Source organism: Ursus maritimus, unplaced genomic scaffold, assembly GCF_017311325.1.
Source record: "Ursus maritimus isolate PB19 unplaced genomic scaffold, ASM1731132v1 scaffold_15, whole genome shotgun sequence".
Taxonomy (NCBI): Eukaryota; Metazoa; Chordata; class Mammalia; order Carnivora; family Ursidae; genus Ursus; species Ursus maritimus.
Window position 1 is genome coordinate 32,010,232 of NW_024423897.1, and position 20,571 is coordinate 32,030,802.

General features: G+C 40.1%; 1 protein-coding gene across 1 annotated transcript in view; it reads left to right on the forward strand.

Moving 5' to 3' along the window:
• MROH2B (maestro heat like repeat family member 2B) overlaps positions 1-20,571 on the forward strand; it is a 58,117-nt gene that overhangs the window by 16,086 nt on the left and 21,460 nt on the right. Inside the window, exons 12-24 of the mRNA XM_008692759.1 lie at positions 1,205-1,327; positions 2,022-2,135; positions 3,632-3,788; positions 3,929-3,969; positions 4,595-4,736; positions 5,295-5,338; positions 7,471-7,578; positions 10,977-11,093; positions 14,086-14,193; positions 14,843-14,995; positions 17,886-17,912; positions 18,670-18,789; positions 19,006-19,085. Of these exons, the coding sequence (XP_008690981.1) occupies positions 1,205-1,327; positions 2,022-2,135; positions 3,632-3,788; positions 3,929-3,969; positions 4,595-4,736; positions 5,295-5,338; positions 7,471-7,578; positions 10,977-11,093; positions 14,086-14,193; positions 14,843-14,995; positions 17,886-17,912; positions 18,670-18,789; positions 19,006-19,085 (1,334 nt within the window). The remainder of the gene's footprint in view (positions 1-1,204; positions 1,328-2,021; positions 2,136-3,631; positions 3,789-3,928; positions 3,970-4,594; positions 4,737-5,294; positions 5,339-7,470; positions 7,579-10,976; positions 11,094-14,085; positions 14,194-14,842; positions 14,996-17,885; positions 17,913-18,669; positions 18,790-19,005; positions 19,086-20,571) is intronic.

Below are 20,571 nucleotides of genomic sequence, written 5' to 3' on the forward strand. Positions count from 1 at the left end.
GAGGGTTGCTGGAGAGGAGATGGGTGGGGGATGCGTTAAATAGGTGATGGGCATTAAGAAGGGCACTTGTGATGAGCACTGGGCATTATATATAAGTGATGAATCACTAAATTCTACTCCTGAAACTAATATTACACTATATGTTAACTAACTAGAATTTAAATTAAAAATTGAAACAAAAATAAATAAATAAAACATACTAAATTTTTAAAAATTAAAAAATTAAAAAACAATGGTGTGATTACAGATAAAAACTCGGCCCAGTAAGTGGCCAAGCCAATCAAAAAAATGTCTAAAACAGTTTAGGGTAGAATAAAAGAGGACAGAAACTTTAAGGAAGTCCAGCTCCCCAGACAAAAATAGAGAATTTATAACTTTTTTCCCCCTCATTTAGGTAGACTACTGGTGCCTTTATGTTGATTGCTAATTGCTACCTTGTGGCCCTGCCTCCCTATTCAAAATTACTCTTTTCTTCCAAATCTCCATTAAAAGACCCATTCAGTAAAGAATTAGATCTGAGCTTTTTATCCTCCAGGGAAGCAATCCAATAAACAAACCTAATTATTTAAAAATTATGATACAGGTTCATAATCCCTTGTTCGAATCCCTGGGGCCAGATATATGTCAGAATTCACAACCTTCCTGATTTTAGAAAAACATTACTGTGACAGTAGCTACAATCAAACTCATTAATATCTCTGCAAGAAAATATATGCAGATCCACACTACATAGAATAAGTAAAGACTACAAACAGTTTTAAAACAGTTGGGTTGGTTTTGCCACCAAATGAGTTAGCGCCATCAAGAAACAAAATTCCAGTGTCCAGAGTTTTGTGGGTTTTGAAATTGTAGCTAAAGGATTGTAGATCTGTAGTTCATCGTGCTATCTTTCATGGCAGATTTTAAAAGCAAGGCAGTGTTTTAGCCCACAATACCAACATTTCATCATCTACAGTAACAGAGGATATGTCCGGGGAGCAAAGGAGAAAGATTTTGGTTAAAGAAAGCCTTTCCTGTAACCCTTAAATCATAAGCTGTATCTGGTTTCCTGCCCCATATATTTATAGTACCATCATTCAGTTGAGTTGATACTCCTTTTTGGAAAGGTTCCTACTAAACGATCCATGAAGGTTAAGGAATAGGAGAAGCTAAATTAATGTTCTGCTCAACGCAGAATGCTGCAAATGCATTTTTCTGATTCTAGGTGAGGAATTCCACTCTCCTTCTCATTCAAACCATGTGTGAGAAATGCTTCATTGAAGCCCGGGAAGGATGGCCGCTGATTGATTACATCTTCTCCCAGTTTGCCATGTCCAACAAGAACCTGGTATGGAGAGGGTGCGGTTTTGAAAGCTACACTGTAACAAGGGCAGTTAACTCAACTAGGGCTCAAGTCAGTGACTAATTGAGAGTTATATTTCAGTCTTATCACTTTTATTGATAAATGTTTCAGCCTCTAGTGTTCTCAGTTCTCTTTCACTGGTATCACTTACGACGTATGATGGGTTCAAGGTAGGTGGAATCATGGTTTTTCCCCGAGGAGGCAACCTGTCCTCAAAGGCTTAAGACAAAGGTGGAGAAAGTGAATTACTTCAAAGAAAACAAAAGACATCCATACTTGCCAAATGGGGGTTAATTTCCTAAAAATCATGTGTGTAAGATCAGGATCTTAGCGAGTCCATGACAGCTGAAATTACAGTCCCCTCCACTAAGAGGCAGTATCTTTGAAAATCTTGCCACCCCCGCCACCACCCCCCAACCCCAGAGAAGCAATACCTGTAGTTCAAAGACCTTCACAGTTTTGGCTTTTCTGCTTTACCCAGAAGTGTTGTTTTCTAACCAATTCCTCCAAGGAGCACTTTAAAACAGAAATTAAGTCCTGAAGACCAAAATTGCTGGGTTCCATGAGCCCCTTAAGTTGAGTGACTGTATCCTCCACCCCAGAGTCTGAGAACAAGTAAGGTCGGAGGGGACCAACAGGAAGGATTATTAACAGGTCACCTGTTTCATCTTTCTTGAAGGAAAAACCAATGAAACCTAACTCCCAAGAGATTGAAAAGGGAGAGAAATCTGTCCGGGAAATAAGCCTCGAGGTCTTAAAAACCCTAGACCCACTGGTCATTGGAATGCCCCAGGTAAGGGCTCTGTTGTCACCACTGGCGGTTACTCTGATCATCTCTCTAAGGCTCTGCCCATTTAGGAGTAAAGACAAGACTTTGTACTTCATGTGTCGTCATCAGCTCTTTGATGCTCTGATTAGAGGAACTACATTGCAATGTTCAGTGCCCAGCACAGAGTAGTTCCCCAAAATGTCTCTTCTTCCCCCTTGAAAACCTAGACATATGGTTAAGTGGTGAGTGGAGATTCTAATTCAGAATGCTAAACTTTCCCCATTCATCTGGGAAGGTGTTGAAAGCACACATTTTCGGGCCACACCTGAGGCTTAAAAATAATCTGGGAAGAGCCTTGGAAACTGTATTTGCCTTAAGCAAAATAACCTAAGAAAGGATTAACTGGCCAGAAATGCTCGACACAGACAGGAGGCAATCAACAGACCAATTTAAGTGGATCAGAGGCTAGAATGGCATTTTAAGGTGTGGTTCATGGATTATCTAAAATATTTATTTAAAATGCAGATCTCCAGGCCACATCCCACATCTACTAAAAAAGCATTCTGGGCATAAGGCCCATGAATCTGTATGCAAACAAATCCCAATATTTCTGATGCATCCTAAAGTTTGAAACATTTCAATGTGAAAGTAAATGATGAAAAGAAGTCTAGGGCCAGACTCCAATGGGCCCGAAATGCCAAATTCCCACCTTGTGATGGATGAACCATTCCAAATGCTAAGCAAGTGCTAAATATTTCAAATGTAACTGTAAGAGATCAGTGGATTTACGTAGGAGTAGACTGAGAGCAAAGAGTGAGCATAGATCAGATGTGACTCACAGGAACTGGAGCAGGGTCATGAGAGCAGGAAGGAAACATGGAGGGGCGTGGAAGACCTCATAATGAAAAAAAGGACAGGGCTTGGTGATTCAATCTGGATGACAAGACAAGGGGAAGAGTCCATGTTGACACCTAGGTTTCCATTAGGACAAGGGAGTTTCCCAGGGAATATGAAACAGACTGACTAAAACCCCGGGTGTGCCAGAACGCCAGGGCAAGTCGATCAGCCAGCCCCTGGAGCAGCCCACCCACGACCCGCTCGCAGTCATTGTCTCTCAAAGCAGCACTCTCCAGTCTTGGGCTTTGGGGACAGGGAGGACTTACTTTGGCTTGTCACACTGACAAAGGGCTTGGTGGCACCTGGTGAGTGGAGCCCAGGGATGGCAGACTTCCCGCACTGCCTAGAACCCTTCTTCGCAAGGAAGAATTGTCCTGCCCCAAATTCCAGCAGCAAACCCACGCAGGCGCGCTGAGTAACACTCGCTACAGCTCGCACCTGAAAAGGCATGTGTGGTGCGGAGATTTTATTGCATGATTTCATTTTGATTTGGCCCGAAGAGCAAAAAAAATAAAGTAACAGGCGAGAGAACGTGCTCTAAATCAGAGGGAAACACACGGTGAGGACGCGGGAGAATTCACGGACGAATCCGCAATCCTTGCGTCTCGCCTTGTTTTCCCCAGGTGCTGTGGCCAAGAATCCTGACTTTTGTAGTTCCCGCCGAATACACGGGGACGCTGGACTACCTGTTTAATATCATCAGAAGTTTGATTATGGCAGAGGAGAGGAAGAAGAATGACGCCAAGGAGTCGACAGCACTTGTCATCTCTACAGGAGCTGGTGTGTGCAAAGCAAAGCACTTCTCTTATGAGGGGCTCATTTCCAGAAAGGCTACAGGCGGTGCTTTGATTATATACCCAACCCCCACCTGAACTTCTCGAGCCCCCCCAGCAATAATGAAAATCGCTTTCTCTTTCCAGTGAAACTTCCTTCGCCCCAACAGCTACTGGCCAGACTTCTGGTGAGTGAGTTATGAATAACTAATGTGGGATAAATTTAGGCCAATACAGATCATTCAGTTCTAAATAAATGTTAATAAAAATTACACGGCAACTCCAAACCAAAAGAAACACTAAAATGGTATAATAAATGTTCTGCTACACTAATGACACTCATTAAGGTTACTGGCAAGATTAGCTTCTCGCTCTGAGATGCTTGTTAGACTTAATTTATTATTTTAAAATAAGCATAGACTGAATTTGATCCCTAAGTACCATTCAAGTAAATCGCACATCTATTATTTAGATTTCCTTCTTTCCTTTTTTCCCCCATATGTATCATTTGCTCAGGTACCGTTTCCACATGCCCTTATTTAATTAATAAATGTATCCAAGTGCTGGTACCTTCTGTTTATTTTTGGTTGGTGATTTCCATGTATTTTTTCACCTTTATCCTCAGATGAAAATTGGGGAGGATTGTCTAAGTATTAGTTTTGCTCTAAAATAAGTAAGAAATAGACTGATGATATGTTGAAAGGTGATCTAATGTAGGAATCAAGGGCATCCGGGACAGAGATAAGAGGAAAAGGCAGGTGGGCCTTGTAAATACCCCTGCAGTTGATTAGCTTTTTATCTTCCATTTTTCAGGTAATATCGATGCTTGCCAGTTTAGGGAAATTATGTGGGGCTGGTGCAATAGGACTTTTGAAGATACTGCCTGAGATAATTCACCCAAAATTGGTAGACCTGTGGAAAACACGCTTTCCTGAGCTCCTGCAGCCTCTGGAAGGTACAAGGGAGTGGAATCAGGTCTTTATCCAAGGAAGCAAGAACATAAAGAAATGAGGCACCACTTCTCTGCCTGAGGCTCATTTGAGGCAATTAAAACAATGAACTTGATGTGCAAAGTCAAAGTAGACAGCCATGTTTTTTCCTTGATTCCTTATGTTCTAATTCTCTACCACATACTTGTACCACAGCAGGATCCGGTGGGTCATAGTCTTAGCAGAACCTTTTACTTTTGCTCTGGTCTTTCTCTTATATTTAGAGAAACTCCCTTGTGGTATTGTTCTAAAAAGTCATTACTATTTATTTTAAAAAATTAAAATATGATTTCGGTAGTTCCTGTTGAAGTTAGCAAAAAGCCCAGATTTGTATCATGGATTGAAGACTTTCCGCCTACCTGACTAGCACTTAAAGTTGGCAACATAGTAAATTTCATCTGAAACAATCATCCTCTGTAAAGCTTGAAGTGGGGCCCAGCATCCACTGGGGACCTGGCAAGGGAGAAACAGAGTCCTGACTTTATTTTCTGTTTCTATTTTCTATTTTCACTTTCTATTTCTAGGAAAGAACACCAGCATCGCGCTATGGGAAACCATGCTGCTTCAGGTAAGGGTAGCTTCTAGGCTAATTGTTGATGATGGGGTGATAAAATCAGCTAGAGTCACCCATCTTAACAAAAAAGATCCAGATTCCCAAGGGCAGTAAACAATGTTTCCTTTCCTTAGGAAAAGGACTAGAATGTTAGAAGTGATCACTTAAGAATTACGGTCTCTACATCACCATAATTTGAACAATAATCTTTAGTGTTCAATTTGGTGAGGAGTTTAAGATAGTATTGAAGATTTCACTTACTAATATTTTTTCTGTGTCTTTCTTAAATCTTCTCTAATTTCCAGTTTTTTCCTCTCCTTGTAATCGCATTCTTTTTCCATTTAAATAAAGAAACATAAACTGACATCATTTCCACTTGTGTGTTTCTAAATACAAACTCTATTTCCTCCTCTTTCTGCTTCTCACTGTATTTTTTTCCTGATTTCTAAAAACCAAAGGGCCACATTACACTACTTTTCCAGAAAAAAAAAATCATCCATAAACTTTTTGGACCTTTGCAAGGTCCAGACCAGTTGCAAGTTCCCCAAAATGGTAAATTGCAAGTGGGAGCCGGACACTGGCTCTACAGAGAGGATTTTGATTTCAGGAGCCTACAGGAGGTCAAGGAGCCCATGGGAAGGGAACCTTTAACCTAGCAGGGTCTCAGTTCATAAGCCGTTTACATAGAAATTAACTATGGCTTCTTAAAAATGTCAAGTTTTAGTGACCTTTCCTCATCACCTCCGTGTTCCATTCCTGCCCCTTCAGAATCAGAATCTCTAAGATGGGTTCCTGAGAACTGGCATGTCTTAAAGACTCCCAGAGGTGATTCTTACCCAGTATGAGATTTAAAAGCAACTACTCTACTTCCCTGGTCTTTAATTCTATGATCCACCTCTCCTCCTGTATTCATGCTTCTTTTATCTTCCCCTCCTTCTCTCCCTCAAAATTCTTACCTTATTTTCCACTGCTGCCGTTTTAAAGTAACAGTTCTTACTAGGAAGGAAGTTTCTCTCTCCAGAGGGAAGCCTCAGGAACATTCTTTTCCCTCTTCCAATCTTGAGTGCATTTCCATTTAGCCTTCTCCCAAAACTGTTGGCATGTGCTGCCTTCTCTCAGACTTCCAAGGCTGTTGAATTTCTTCTCTTCAAAGGGCCCACTCACCAAATGAGTTCCTATTAAGAGAATACCTAGAAATCTGCATTGGCTTTTCTGAGCTTAAAGTAGGGGAAATACAGGAGAAATAATTGACTTTAGAAATTGCCTTCTCTCAGACTTCCAAGGCTGTTGAATTTCTTCTCTTCAAAGGGCCCACTCACCAAATGAGTTCCTATTAAGAGAATACCTAGAAATCTGCATGTCCTTTTCTGAGCTTAAAGTAGGGGAAATACAGGAGAAATAATTGACTTTAGAAATTGCAATGGATTTTGTCCTCCAAAAAGACAAAAACACCTTTTTATGTATTGTCAGTGAAAGAAGGAAGTAGGTTCAGATGGCTGACTGAGGCCCTGGCTCAGAACAATTGGTGAAACCAGGAATGTTTAGCTACTAGAGGAAGTTAGCAAAATGTACTTATACATTTAATTAATTCTTTATTCCAAAAATGTCCCTTTCTTTTTCTTTTAGTATGTAACAAAACTAACATTGACAAATGACGTTTTTCCAAATCTGTTTAAAACTTGAAAAATGTTAACTTCAATTTAAGTTTCAAAATGGTTTAGTTGCTACTTTAAGCCTTTGGGCAATTTTTATTTAAGAGAAAAAAGGAAGACACTTACATGGAGTTACTTCCAACTTCTGTGTAACTTATTCTTAATGGGAATTCAGAACATAACAGCATATGGCTATTAAAATAAATAAAGAGAAGGGCGCCTGGCTGGCTCAGTTGGAGGAGAATGTGACTCTTGATCTCGGGGTTGTGAGTTCGAACCCCACCTTGGATGTAGAGATCACTAAAAAAATAGATAAATAAATAAACTTTAATAAAATAAGAGGAACAGTTCCAAAATAACCAGTTTTTTAAAATGGGAAACGGAATAATCCCCTTTTGCTATATATTTATACTTAAAAAAATAAGGTAATAAAAGAGTATCAAGAAAGCACACTAAACAGTTGTATTCATATCTGACTTCCACTTTCTGCAACAGTTGCTCAAAGAATCTTTATGGAAGATCAGTGACATAGCTTGGACCATTCAACTGAGTCGAGATTTCAAGGAGCAAATGGGCAGTTACAGCGACACCTCCCTTGAGAAGGTTGGTCTTTCAACTAAGGGACCTTACTTCTTACCTTTTGACCAAAAATGTCTGCTCAACTTCCAATTTGTCTGTACTACCACTAAAAAGAGGGAGAAATTGCTAGAAAAATGCTACCTTCTCTTCACCTCACATTTGACCAAAAATTACTCCTAGGACAGCACTTGTCTGCAAGGACAACTGAGTAGTATGGTGCCTTTGAGACAGACATGTACCTGGCTGAAATTCAGGTGTTCTGTTTTAGAGAAGGAAGAAAAATAGGGAATGAAGGCAAAGAGTAGTCCCTGACACGGCACCAGATTAATGTCAGTTTATATCCTGGTTTCCACTGGGCTAGTTTTGTGAGGCTGGCTACAAGAAACAATCTACGCCGATTTAACAAAACTTAGAGCTAAAAGAATGCTCAAAGGCCAGTTTTCTCCTTCCTCTGTCCCCAAAAGGCTTCTACCTAACTGTCTGCATTGGAGCCATTCATTCTAGATGGGGTTTGAATCTAGGCTCTGTTACTTAACTACATATGTAAGTGTAGGAAAATTGCTTAACCTCTCTGGAGCCTCAGTATATTCATCTAAAATGGAAGTTATACCCAGCTCTGAGGTTTGTAGTGATATAATGGTTCAACGAGATAAAGTATATAAAGTCCTTAGTGAAATAAGTACCTGGTCGGAGACTTGGGCTCAATAAAAAGTAGATCAAGGTTATCATTATGGATGATTTTTTTCCTGGAAAAACATTTCCTAACTCATCAGTTCTATTATTAAGTGTCTGTTCCAACGAATTATTTATTATCAACTCTCAACTCTCCTATGCAATATTCAAACTTCCTCTCACTGATTGATTCTCTAATTTGGTAGAATACTGATTCTCCAAATTGGTCTATCAAGCCTACAGACATGCTCATCAGGAGGATTTGGTGAGCAATGCCTCGTCTTCTCACATACAAACTAGACTTATGCATTTCATGTAATACCAGCCATCCAACAGCTTCCAGTTTCACAAGATGAGTCCAAGGTAATGTTGGTATGGACAGGCAGAGCAATTCAAGCAGTGAGCTGCTTAAATGGCTCTCAGCCATCATACTTAACAACAGGAAAGTAAGAGTGTGCCAATTAGCTTTAGATGCGGAGCAAACTACCCTAGTGGCTAAAAATAATAGCTACCTACTTAGTTTACAATTTTGCAGGTTGACGGTATGGGCTGAACTCAGCTGGGCAGTCATTTGATCTCAATTAGCCCCACTGGCATACTGGGGATTGGCTGGTCTGCCATGATCTCAACTAGGACAACTTGTTTCCGTTCCTTTTGGTCTCTCCTCCTCCAGCAGGCCAGCCCAGGCTTGATCTCATGGTTGTGGCAATGAATTATACAAGGTCTCTTGAGGTCTAGGCTCAGAAAAGGCGTATGATTACTTCTGCCACATTCTGTGGGCCAAAGCAAATCACCAGTCCAGCCCAGATTTGAGGAGTGGCAAAAGAGATTATACTAGTAGAAGGAGCTGCAAACTCTCACAGGAAGGAGGCATGGATAGAGGTGGGATAGAAAGGTTCTGGCTGTTTTTGCAAGTGACCACATTTTTTCCCTGTTCTGCGTTCCTGATTTCTAGGATTCCTTGCTAAGTCTCAAAGGATGAACACACAATACACTGAATCTGACCAACGTCAGTAGAGAAGCAACAGCTCAACAGTACTGGGAGGCACTGAGGCCAACCCTTCACACAAAAGTCCCCTTCATAACATCAGGGTTTTTTCTGCAGCACGAGACTTTTCCAGACTCTCCCTTGTCCTTCCTCCAAGGTGGAGTTAAGTGGACTCTAGCAACTTTAGCCCTAATTAATATCTACTCCTGTGTGGTACAGTTTTTCTCATCACAGTTACATTATCATAGGGGCCTTTTGCCTGGAAATCCGAGAGTGCAATGGGTGCTGCCTCATCAGATTCTGACTCGGGCAGTTGTTCCTTCTGCTCCGTCATCTCACGTACCCCGCTCACCCCTAGCTGGACTGATCTGTACGATTTCTCCTGAATGTACTAATGGAACTCTATCGGTTGCTACCAGTTTTTCCTTTCCTCCTGTGCCATAGATTCCTTCTGATCCATAATGACCACTCAATCACTACAATCCTTCAAGCCCTGCAGAGTCCTCGGAATAAACCTGCAACTGGCCAGTTTTTTCTCCTGTGTGTGACAAGATGGACATTTTAAATAAGGAGATGGCAATCTGATATTATATAGCTACAAATGATTTGAGTCTTAGAAAACAAATTAGGACTTCATGACCTCATTTTTTTTAGCCATATGGCAAGTATATTCTCTTGTGAATATTTTCCTTGTATCTTATCTCCATAAGAATATGGATCTATTTATATGTAACACACACATGCGTGTATACACACATACACATACACGTATTTACTTCCAGGCAGGTCAACACCTGGTGTTCAAACAGAAGCCACTCTTGGGCTACCCTATTCCCTCAGCCTTACTTCTAAATCTTGTACGGATTATAATGAAAGAGAAGAGGAAGTCATGTCTGTCCCGCTTGTCTTTTCTCCATCTGGACATTACAGTGGTATCCATGTTAAGGCTTATGAATCCAACATTCCCACCAACTCTAAGTGATGTGGAAGCCACAGAATGATTTCCCACATACTGTCTTGCTAGTGTTCTCTCATTGGTAGTTTTCTCTCCCCAGTTCACTCAGAGTCCCTTCCTAGAGACAAAACATGTGTGTAAAAGTTCCTGTATGACATTTCTCCTTCACCTGGACACCTTTCTATAGCACTCTGGACAACTCGCCCTACTCCTGAGAGAGAGACAATAGTAGAGCTTCCAAAGTATTCTTTTCAAAATTATTATAGATTAAATCTCCTAAACTATAGAATAAGTTAATATATTTTGGAGGTTGAGAATATCTGATGACATCATCTTTGAATAACCTTACTTTCATTGACGTGTGTATTCTTTTTTTTTTTAATGATTTTTTATTATATTATGTTAGTCACCATACTGACGTGTGTATTCTAAAAGCATTTACTGAGCATGTATTAGCTACCAGGGACTGTACACTGAAAGTAATCATGAGACGTTCTATTACGGAGAACTGAAATTCTGAGCACAAGGAAAATTGAACGTTACAGTAGGGAGTAAAAGGTGTTATAATGGCACAGCACAAGGCATGGAAGAATATAGGAGAGCACTGGTAAGGACAGAGCCTGAGGGGCTGTGGCGGGGGGAAAAAACACTTTCAGGAAGAGATCATATTGAAGTACATGTTTAGTAAGTAGTCATTAAGTCACCCAAATTTCCTTCCTTTGGATGACCGATTTAACACTTTCTACTTTTCATTGGCGTTTTTCTTTCCAATCTTTAACATACTGTTGCTTATCTTTTGTTTTCTAGAAATTCCTTTGGAAAGCCTTGGGAACCACCTTAGCATCCTGCCAAGATATAAACTTTGTAAGCTCACAGATTAAGGAATTTCTGATTGCTCCCAACCAACTGGGGGACCAGCGACAGGTGGGACCCCTTTCTCTCAATTTCCTCTTATGATGATGATAATTAATTCCATCTGGAAAGCCACTGAGAGGTCTTATGACAATGTCTTACTTACCAAGAATCCATGGATACATTCAAAATAATCCAACAGAATTTGTCAGAAAAATGATACTTCCCTGTTTAAATATCAATGCTTCATTATTTTTTTATTTTAATTCCAGTATACTTACCATACAGTGTTATATTAGTTTTAAGTGTATAATATAGTGCTCATCACCATGTGTACTCTTAAACCTCTTTGCTTATGGAACCAAAAAAGACCCCAAATAACCAATAAATCTTGAAAAAGAAAAACAAAGCTGAAAGCATCACAACTTCCAGACTTCAAGTTATAGCCTAAAGCTGTAGTGATCAAGACAGTATGATACTGGCACAAAAATAGACACATACATCAATAGAACAAAATTGAGAACCCAGAAATGAACCCACAATTATATGGTCTATTAATCTTTGACAAAGAAGAAAAAAAAGTCAAATGGAAAAAGACAATTTCTTCAACAAATGGTGTTGGGAAAACTGGACAGCAACATGAAAAAGAATAAAACTGGACCACTTTTTTACACCATACAGAAAATAAATTCAAAATGAATTAAAGCCCTAAATGTGAGACAGGAAACCATAAAAATCCTAGAAGAGAACAAAAGAAGTAACCTCTTTGACATCAGCTGTAGCAACTTCTTACTACATATGCCTCCTGAGGCAAGGGGAAAAAATGCAAAAATAAACTTTGGAACTCCATCAGAATAAAAGCCTTCTGCACAGCAAAGGGAGCAATCAACAAAATGGAAAGGCAACCTACAGAATGGGAGAAGATATTTGCAAATAACTTATCTGATAAAGGGTTTGTATCCAAAATATATAAAGAACTTATAAAACTCAACACCCAAAACCACAAATTAATCCAGTTACAAAATGGGCAGAAGACATGAATAGACATTTTTTCCAAAGAAGACATACAGATGGCCAGCCTCCCCTCTGGTAGCCTTTAGTTTGGTCTCTATAGTTAAGAGTCTATTTCTTGATTTGTCTCTCTCTTTCTCTCTCTCTTTTTTTCCCCTAGGTTCTTTTGTTCATTTGTTTCGTTTCTTAAGTTCTAAGTATGAGTGAAGTGGAGAACACTGACTGACTTCACTTAGCATTATACTTTCTAGCTCCATCCATGTTGTTGCAAATGGCAAGATTTCATTCTTTTTTAGGGCTGAGTAATATTTCATCATATATATATGATCATAACACACGCCTTCCTTAATACCCATCACCCAGTTACCCCTTTCCCCCATTCCCCTCCCTTCTGTAACCCTCAGTTTGGTTCCCAGAGTCCAGAGTCTCTCATGGTTTGTCTCCCCCTCTGATTTCTTCCCATTCAGTTTTCCCTCCATTCCCCTATGGTCCTCATGTTATTCTTTATGTTCCACATATGAGTGAAACCATGTGATAATTGTCTTTCTCTGCTTGATTTATTTCACTTAGCATAATCCCTTCCTTAATTTCTCTTTCCGCTATTTCATCATTAGTGTATAAAAATGCAACAGATTTCTGTATACCAATTTTGTATCCTGTGACCTTACGGAATGTATTTATCAGTTCTACTAGTTTTTTGGTAATCTTTAGGACTTTCTATGCATAGTATCGTGTCGTCTGCAAATAGTGAAAATTTCACTTCTACCTTATCAATTTGGATGTCTTTTATTTCTTTTTCTTGTCTGATTGCTGTGGCTAGGACTTCCAGTACTATGTTGAATAAAAGTGGTAAGAGTGGACATCCCTGTCTTGTTCCTGATCTTAAGAGAAAAGTTCTCAGTTTTTCACCATTGAGTATGATATTAGCTGTGGGTTTTTCATATATGGTCTTATTATGTTGAGGTATGTTCCCTCTAAACGTACCTTGTTGAGGGTTTTTATCATGAATGGATGTTGTGCTTTGTCAAATATTTTTTCTGTATCTATTAAAATGATTATATGATTTTTAAAATACAGGTTTAAAATACAGGTTTGTAAAAATATTGAAAAATGAGTTTCAATTATCCTTAATTAAAGTATTTTTAGTATATTTTGACCTTGGCTTTCTAACTTAAGGGTATGATCATAAACTTCAAAATCATCGACTTTACAAGCTGAAAGTAACCTTACATAGCATTGGTTTTCAACCTAGAGAAAAACCTAAGCGTAACCAGGAGAGCGTTTTCAAAGCACTTTTGCCTATTCCCTACCCTGGCAAGGCTGCAGAATATTTGTGAATGTGGAGAAAGGAGAGTCTGTGTGTTTAAAAAATAAAAAATAAATTAAAAGAAAAACTCCCCAGGCTAATAAAGACCACCTAATATACCAAAAAAAAAAAAAGATTGTAGTGTATTTTGTTATACTTTCTCTTCAGAAATTTTGAGATGTTTACAGGATCCTTTCTTCAATATTAAATGTTCAGAAGTCACTAGACTTACTGAAGTTGGAAACTGCTTTTTTATCATGTTATTTATTTTCTCCTTGTCAGATGTTCTGTTATCTTATTGCCCTTGGCATTATTTCTAACACCATTTTCCCCAACCTGTTTGACACTCCCCTTCCCACACGGTCCAATGACTTGCTTCCTCATTTATTTCAGAACACTGCTCAATGTCACCCTGTTTATGAAGCCTTCTCTAGCCACCCTATTTAAATTGAGAACTCCCCCTAACCTGCAACAGCTATTCTCTTTCCTTATTTCCCTTATCTTCATAGCATGGCACCCTCGAAATACTATATATTTACATGTTTACTGAATTCATGTGTTTATTTAATATCACTTCCTGTCACTTCCGCCTGGTCGTGTGCCCCACAAGGATGGGCAATTTGATGTGCTGTTCACTGTTGTGTCCCCAGCGCCTGGAAGAGTGTCTGACACATAACAGGTGCTCCGTAAATATTTGTTAAGTAAATGAATGGTTAAACTCAAAATTCCTATCTTTTCTGACTTTAGGGAATAACGTCTATTTTAGGATACTGTGCCGAGAGCCACTTGGATACTGTTTTAAAAGTTCTCAAAACATTCCAGGATCGGGAAAATTTTTTCGTGAATCGATGTAAGGTAAAAAGAATAACTTTCTCTTCCAAAGCTTTTGGTCACAGTGAGGGCAAATGACACTGATTCCTTCAGTGTACATCCTTTTCCATATCATACTTGTTCCTGTCCCCAAGTCTTTGTTCCAGGTGAGAATGGCTCAAGCCCAGGCCCTGTAGAATGACCAGCTGTCTAGCAGGTCTACTCCAGTTTCTGTCCCTAGTGCTGACCTGGAAGGTCCTAAGGAGTTCTGTGTGTGCCTAGGTTTGTCCCTCTACCAGCTGCTCAGGCCTCATGGTCTGTTCCCATGGTGTGCACTGTACTTCCCCTGAAAGAAAGGGATTTAATAAGTAAAAATTAACCCAAGCTTTCTCACAGCGACCTCTATTAAAGCCTGATAGATCCACAACACAGTCCTGAGTGTTTAAATTTGACCAAGCAAGAGTAGCAGTTTTAAACTAATTTTCATCATCCCAGTCCCATTTCTTAACCCCTGTAGCGGTCCGTAGGATTAGGAAGCAAAATGGAAATAATGAATCATGGAACATTGCATCAAAAACTGGGGATGTACTGTATGGTGACTATTATAACAAAATAAAAATTATAAAAGAAAAAAAGGAAGCAAAATGGAGGAAGGGAAACAACTTCAGTCATAATTTTCATGTCTCTCTTTCAGGGTATTTTTTCTGGGAAAAAGAGCCTGACCAAGACTGATGTCATGGTAATCTATGGAGCTGTGGCCCTTCATGCTCCCAAGGGTCAACTCCTAACCAGGCTTGATCAAGACATTGTTTCCCAAGTCCTGTTTCTTTATGGCCAGTGCTCTCAGGTAACGGCCAGCACAGGGTGCCTCGATTTCCAGGCTGGGGTTCCCAAACCTTGGAAGGGCTCACCTCTTGGGAATATTCATGCTCAAAGGATACAGGCCGAAGGCAAAATAGCATCTAGTATGTTTGGAAGATGAGAACATAAGAGAACAGAAAAATTCATTATGAAACAGGGTCAGGTAATTTGTTTCTTTCCTAAGGCCTCGGGTAGTTCATGGCCTATGAGACCTTTCTAGAGCAAGTACCCATAGCAGTCTCCCCCAAGCCTGAACTTAAAATAATTACTCCACTATTACTTTAGAGCAGCTGGTTCATTACTTCCCTGTTCTAGACTCTGAAGTGTTACTAATGGTAGTTGTTTAACCTTTTACGTGGTGTAGATAAACCACCGAAAACAGTACCTCACAAATAAGTGAAATACATGTATTTTTAAATGAATAAAAATACGTCATTAATCAACCTACTCAACCTACCCCCCGTTGTACCATTTCACACACCCCAACACACACTCTTACAAGTCACCCTGACTGTCCTGGATGCCCCCCGACATGCCAGGAATATTCCTGTCTCAGAACCCCACAACTGAGTTGGAATTCATCGGATCATTTCTGTCCCCCATAGTACTTTATTTTTTTTAAGATTTTATTTATTTATTTGACAGAGACAGCCAGCGAGAGAGGGAACACAAGCAGGGGGAGTGGGAGAGGAAGAAGCAGGCCCACAGCAGAGGAGCCTGATGTGGGGCTCGATCCCGGAACTCCAGGATCACGCCCTGAGCCAAAGGCAGACGCTTAACCGCTGTGCCACCCAGGCGCCCCCCCCCCATAGTACTTTTTATATCTTTAGTAAAGTGCTTTAGATATATTGTCAATTTGGCCATTTTGCTGACTAGTACCAGGTTAGCCACCTAAAAATCACCTTGGGATCAAGTTTGAAATACAGCTTCCCAGAGCCATTTTTCAGGGAGATTGATTCAGTAGGTCTGGGTTGGAATCTGACATCTATATTTTTAAGAGGTTTAGAAGTGGTTCTTTTTTTTTTTTTTAAGATTTTATTTATTTATGTGACAGAGAGACAGCCAGCGAGAGAGGGAACACAAGCAGGGGGAGTGGGAGAGGAAGAAGCAGGCTCATAGCGGAGGAGCCTGATGTGGGGCTCGATCCCAGAACGCCAGGATCACGCCCTGAGCCGAGGGCAGACACTTAACCGCTGTGCCACCCAGGCGCCCCCTAGAAGTGATTCTTATCCATAGCCAGGTTTCAGGAGCTTTTACTGATTACATGCACATCTGCTCCCACCCTAGATCGCCGGTACCTTGATGTTTGGGATTGTACCTTATGCTCCCTTATCTCTGTTTCTGTGCTCTCCACACACACCAGTTTGTAAATCTGTTCTTGACATTTATTCATGTGTGTATGTGATAAGAATGGAATCATAGGAAACTTGTGATATCACAGATACACGTATATGCTAGTGGTAGGGAATAGGGCAGTGATCTTCAGACTTCAGTTGCATGAGAATTACCTGGAGTCCTGTTAAAAATAGAGTTCCTAATGAATCACAGTCTTCAGGGATAGATCTCTGAATCTGTATTTTTAACAGGCTCCTCAAAAGGTGATTCTGATGTACCCAAAATTTGATAAGCAACGATGAAAACCAAAAACATAATTGTAAAAAAGATGTTTTGTGTTACATTAATTTTTAGGGAATCATTGAGAAAAATTATAATAAAAATAAAAAAGGAAAGGATATAAAGATGTTTCGGATAAGGATGACTGTACACTTTCAAGGTATAGCGAATTCTTCCGTAGCACAACACATGAGCAAGATAGTACAAGAAAAAACACAGGGATTACAGAGAAAATGGAGAAGAGGCACGTTCAAAAACCCCTTCAATGACATATAAAAAATAGGAATCTAATTTTATTTGTTTTAAATATTTTATTTATTTGAGAGAGAGAGAGATAGCAAGAGAGCGCAAGAGCAGGGGGGTGGGGGTGGAGAGGGAGAAGCAGGTTCCCCGCGGAGCAGGGAGCCCAACACAGGGCTTGATCCCAGGACCCTGGGATCATGACCTGAGCTGAAGGCAGATGCTTAACCGACTGAGCCACCCAGGCACCCCTGAAATCTAATTTTTAAAACCATCTAAGAAGTACATAAATACTACCAAAAAATATGGCACTTTTTCTTGAAAAACACCTGAATTCACTTGGGAAAGTTATGAGTGATTGTGACATGGTGATAGGAAGAAAGGTCATCTGAAATCAGACAGACAGCTAGAACGCCCGATTTGAATGGGAAGCAGCTCATACCATGGCAAACAAGCAGCTGGCGTGTTTGAGGTGTTTGTGTGAGTATTCCTACACAGGTCAGTTCAGCTAGCTCACCTTTTGCCGTCATGGACAAAACTGCATAAGCAAACACAAAACTCAGAATATACTAGAAGTATTTACTCACATATCAATTTCATTGAAACAAATTCGCATTTTTCAAGGCAAGCATCATAACAGAACTGACTGTATCTCAGTTCCAGAGTCAGCTGCCCTATGAGCTTTCATTTTACAGCTTTTCACTGCTCTTTCTGCCAAGAGCCTCTGCCCTTTTTCTTACCAAAGTCTGGTAGAACCTCTTTAAATCATGAGGCTTGCAGCCCAAAGGCTTGATTTCTTAATGCTGCTTTCTGTAGATTAGACTCACCTGGGGAAAAAGTCTGCCAATGTACAAGGTCTCACTCTGAAAATGGGGGAGGACCTGGACAGCCCCCACCACTTAGCAAGACTCAGTGTCCCGCTTAGCTGTTGTTTTTAGGTTGGTGTGTGGGTCTTTTTGCTGGTGGGGGGGAAGGACCTCTAACTGCCGCTCTAGTATCTGCTTTTGCCTTTGGTTTTTCAGGTTCTGGGCATGTCTGTGATGCGCAAGGTAGGCAATATATTTGATATATTTGAATACATAGCATGCTCCCTGGAAATGCAGTAGGCATAGATGTCCTCTTGGTTTGATTCCAGAGGAAAGGATCCCAACATGTAACTAATCAAGCCAACCCTGAAGCCAGGATCCCTGAGCCTAATCTAGGACAGAACATAGAGCTATATTTGGTTCCAGGTGGTTTGGGAGTGACACTGTAACCTAGAGCAGTGTTCTTAGAACTATGCGCTGTGACCCACCCGAAGACCATGAAATCAATCTAATAGATCTAACAGGTCACAACCAGCAGAGTTCTGTAATGAAAGAAAAGCAATATAGAAGAGTACACTGCATTTAGCAGTAAGAAGTATCATAAAACTTTCATCTCAGTTATTATATCTGTGTATTATCTATCTATCTATCTATCTATCTATCTATCTATCTATCATCTATCGATAGTGCGTGTAAGCACAGAGTGGACTTATAAATTGTTTCCTATAGTTTGTGTGGTTTATGGTCCAAAAAGTTTGAAAGCCATTGCTCTCTAGAACCTCAATCTATGGGGGATGGGGGTGGAGGGGGGAGCAGAATTTGACCTTGGTTTTTACCTTCCCTGCAACTTTGACCCAAGACTGAGGTAGAAATAGCAAAAGAAGCAGAGATTCTCATTTCTGTCTGGGCACATAGTTCAACCCTAGGTCAAGAACTGGGTTTATAGAACCAGGTATGGAACCCAAGACTTTGGCTTACACTGTGTATCATTTTGCTTTAGGACATGGACCTCCAAATGAGTTTCACAAGAGCTGTCACTGAGATTGGTATTGCTGTCCACGATGCTGAGGATCAGGGATTCAAGTTCTCCTACAAGGAGGTGCTGCTGGGTTACATGCTGGTAAGTGTGCAGAGAGGACATGGGCAAGGTCTTGAAAAGTCTGTTACCGAGAATCCGAGCGGTCTTTTTTTAAATGGGTACAACATGCCCATAGTCCCAGGTAACAGATCTCTGCTATTATATGGACCAAGGACACCCAACAGTCCAATGGGGCTGCAGCTGCATCTGGAAACTCCCCAGACCCTTTCTAGAATATTTCACCCCTTTGTGTTGCAGGACTTCATCAGGGATGAACCCCTGGACTCCCTAGCTAGCCCTGTTCGGTGGAAAGCCTTAATCGCCATCAGATACCTCAGGTAGAGAAGTTTTCTTGCTCTCATTGAAAAAAATATTTCCTCCCCAAGATCCTTCTTCTGATCAACTGACTTCTGATCAGTGGATACTCCGGTGTACCCTCCCCCAAAATGAACACAGCTCATCGATGGTTTTTTTTTTTTTTTTCAAATAGGGTCTTTTCCCTCTTTACAAACTTACAGAACTGACTGAGAGGCCGACACTTCAATGACTGACAGCGATAAAGAGCTACTCAGAGGAGTCAGATTTATTAATACAGGAGGATTGAAGTTTCTAAGTGGAAGGAAATTTGTCTTCCTAGACCTTGGCAAATTTTAATATTCCCATTAAAAACTTATGAAAGCCCTAATCATATTTTAGTTGGTTAGCAGCAATAAACCTGCAGAAGGAAATGATTTTAACCAAATTTTTAAAATAATACTTTCTCCCTGCAGTAAAAGAAATATAAATCCATGGTCAAAACTTGGAAACTATAAAAAGTTTTTAAAAAATAATAAAAATCACCCGTTATTGTCAACATTTTGGTATACGGCCTTCAAGTCTTTGTACCTAATTCTTGATGTCAAGCACAGAGCTGAGACCGGACTCTACATACAGCTGTGTGCGCTGTTTTTTCCTCACTTCTCCTCACATATCCCCCCATTATTACCAACTCCTCACCAACATTGGTCGTTTTCCATTGTTTTAAAAGAATATTTTCACTGTGGTAAAATACCCATAAAATGTATCATCTTAACCATTTTCTGGTGTATATTTCAGTAGTGTTAAGTACAATCGTATTGTTGCGCGATCAACCTCAAGAATTCTTCCCATTTTGCAAAACTGAAGCTCTATACGCATTAAACAGCTCCCCATCCCCCTCCCACCAGCGCTGGCCCACCATTCTACCTTCTGTCTCCATGAATTACATACTTCAGTACCTCATATAAATGGAATCATGCAGTATTTCTTTTTGTGCCTTGCTTATTTCGCTAGAATGATGTCCATCCATGTGATAACATGTGTCAAAATTTCATTCCTTTTTAAGGCTGGAATAATATTCCATTTACTGTATACACCATATTTTGTTAATCCATTCATCCAATGGATGCTTGGGTTGTGTTCATATTTTGACTGCTGTGAATATTGCCGCTAATGAACACAGGTCCACAAATATCTCTTCTGGACCTTGCTTTCACTTCTTTTGAATATATACCCAAAAGTAGGATTGCTCGATCATATGATAATTCTATTATTTTTAATTTTTTGAGGTATTACCATACTGCTTTTTATAGCAGTGATACCATTTTACATTCATATCATCAGCCGTAAGGGTTCTAATTTTTCCATATTTTTGCCAACACTTGTTTTTTTTTTCTGGTTTCTTTTTTTATTATTATTTATTTATTTTAGGGAGAGAGAGTGCATGAGCAGGGGGAGGGGCAGAGGGAGAGAGAGAGAATCTCAAGGAGACTCCTCACTGAACTTGGAGCCCGACACAGGGCTGAA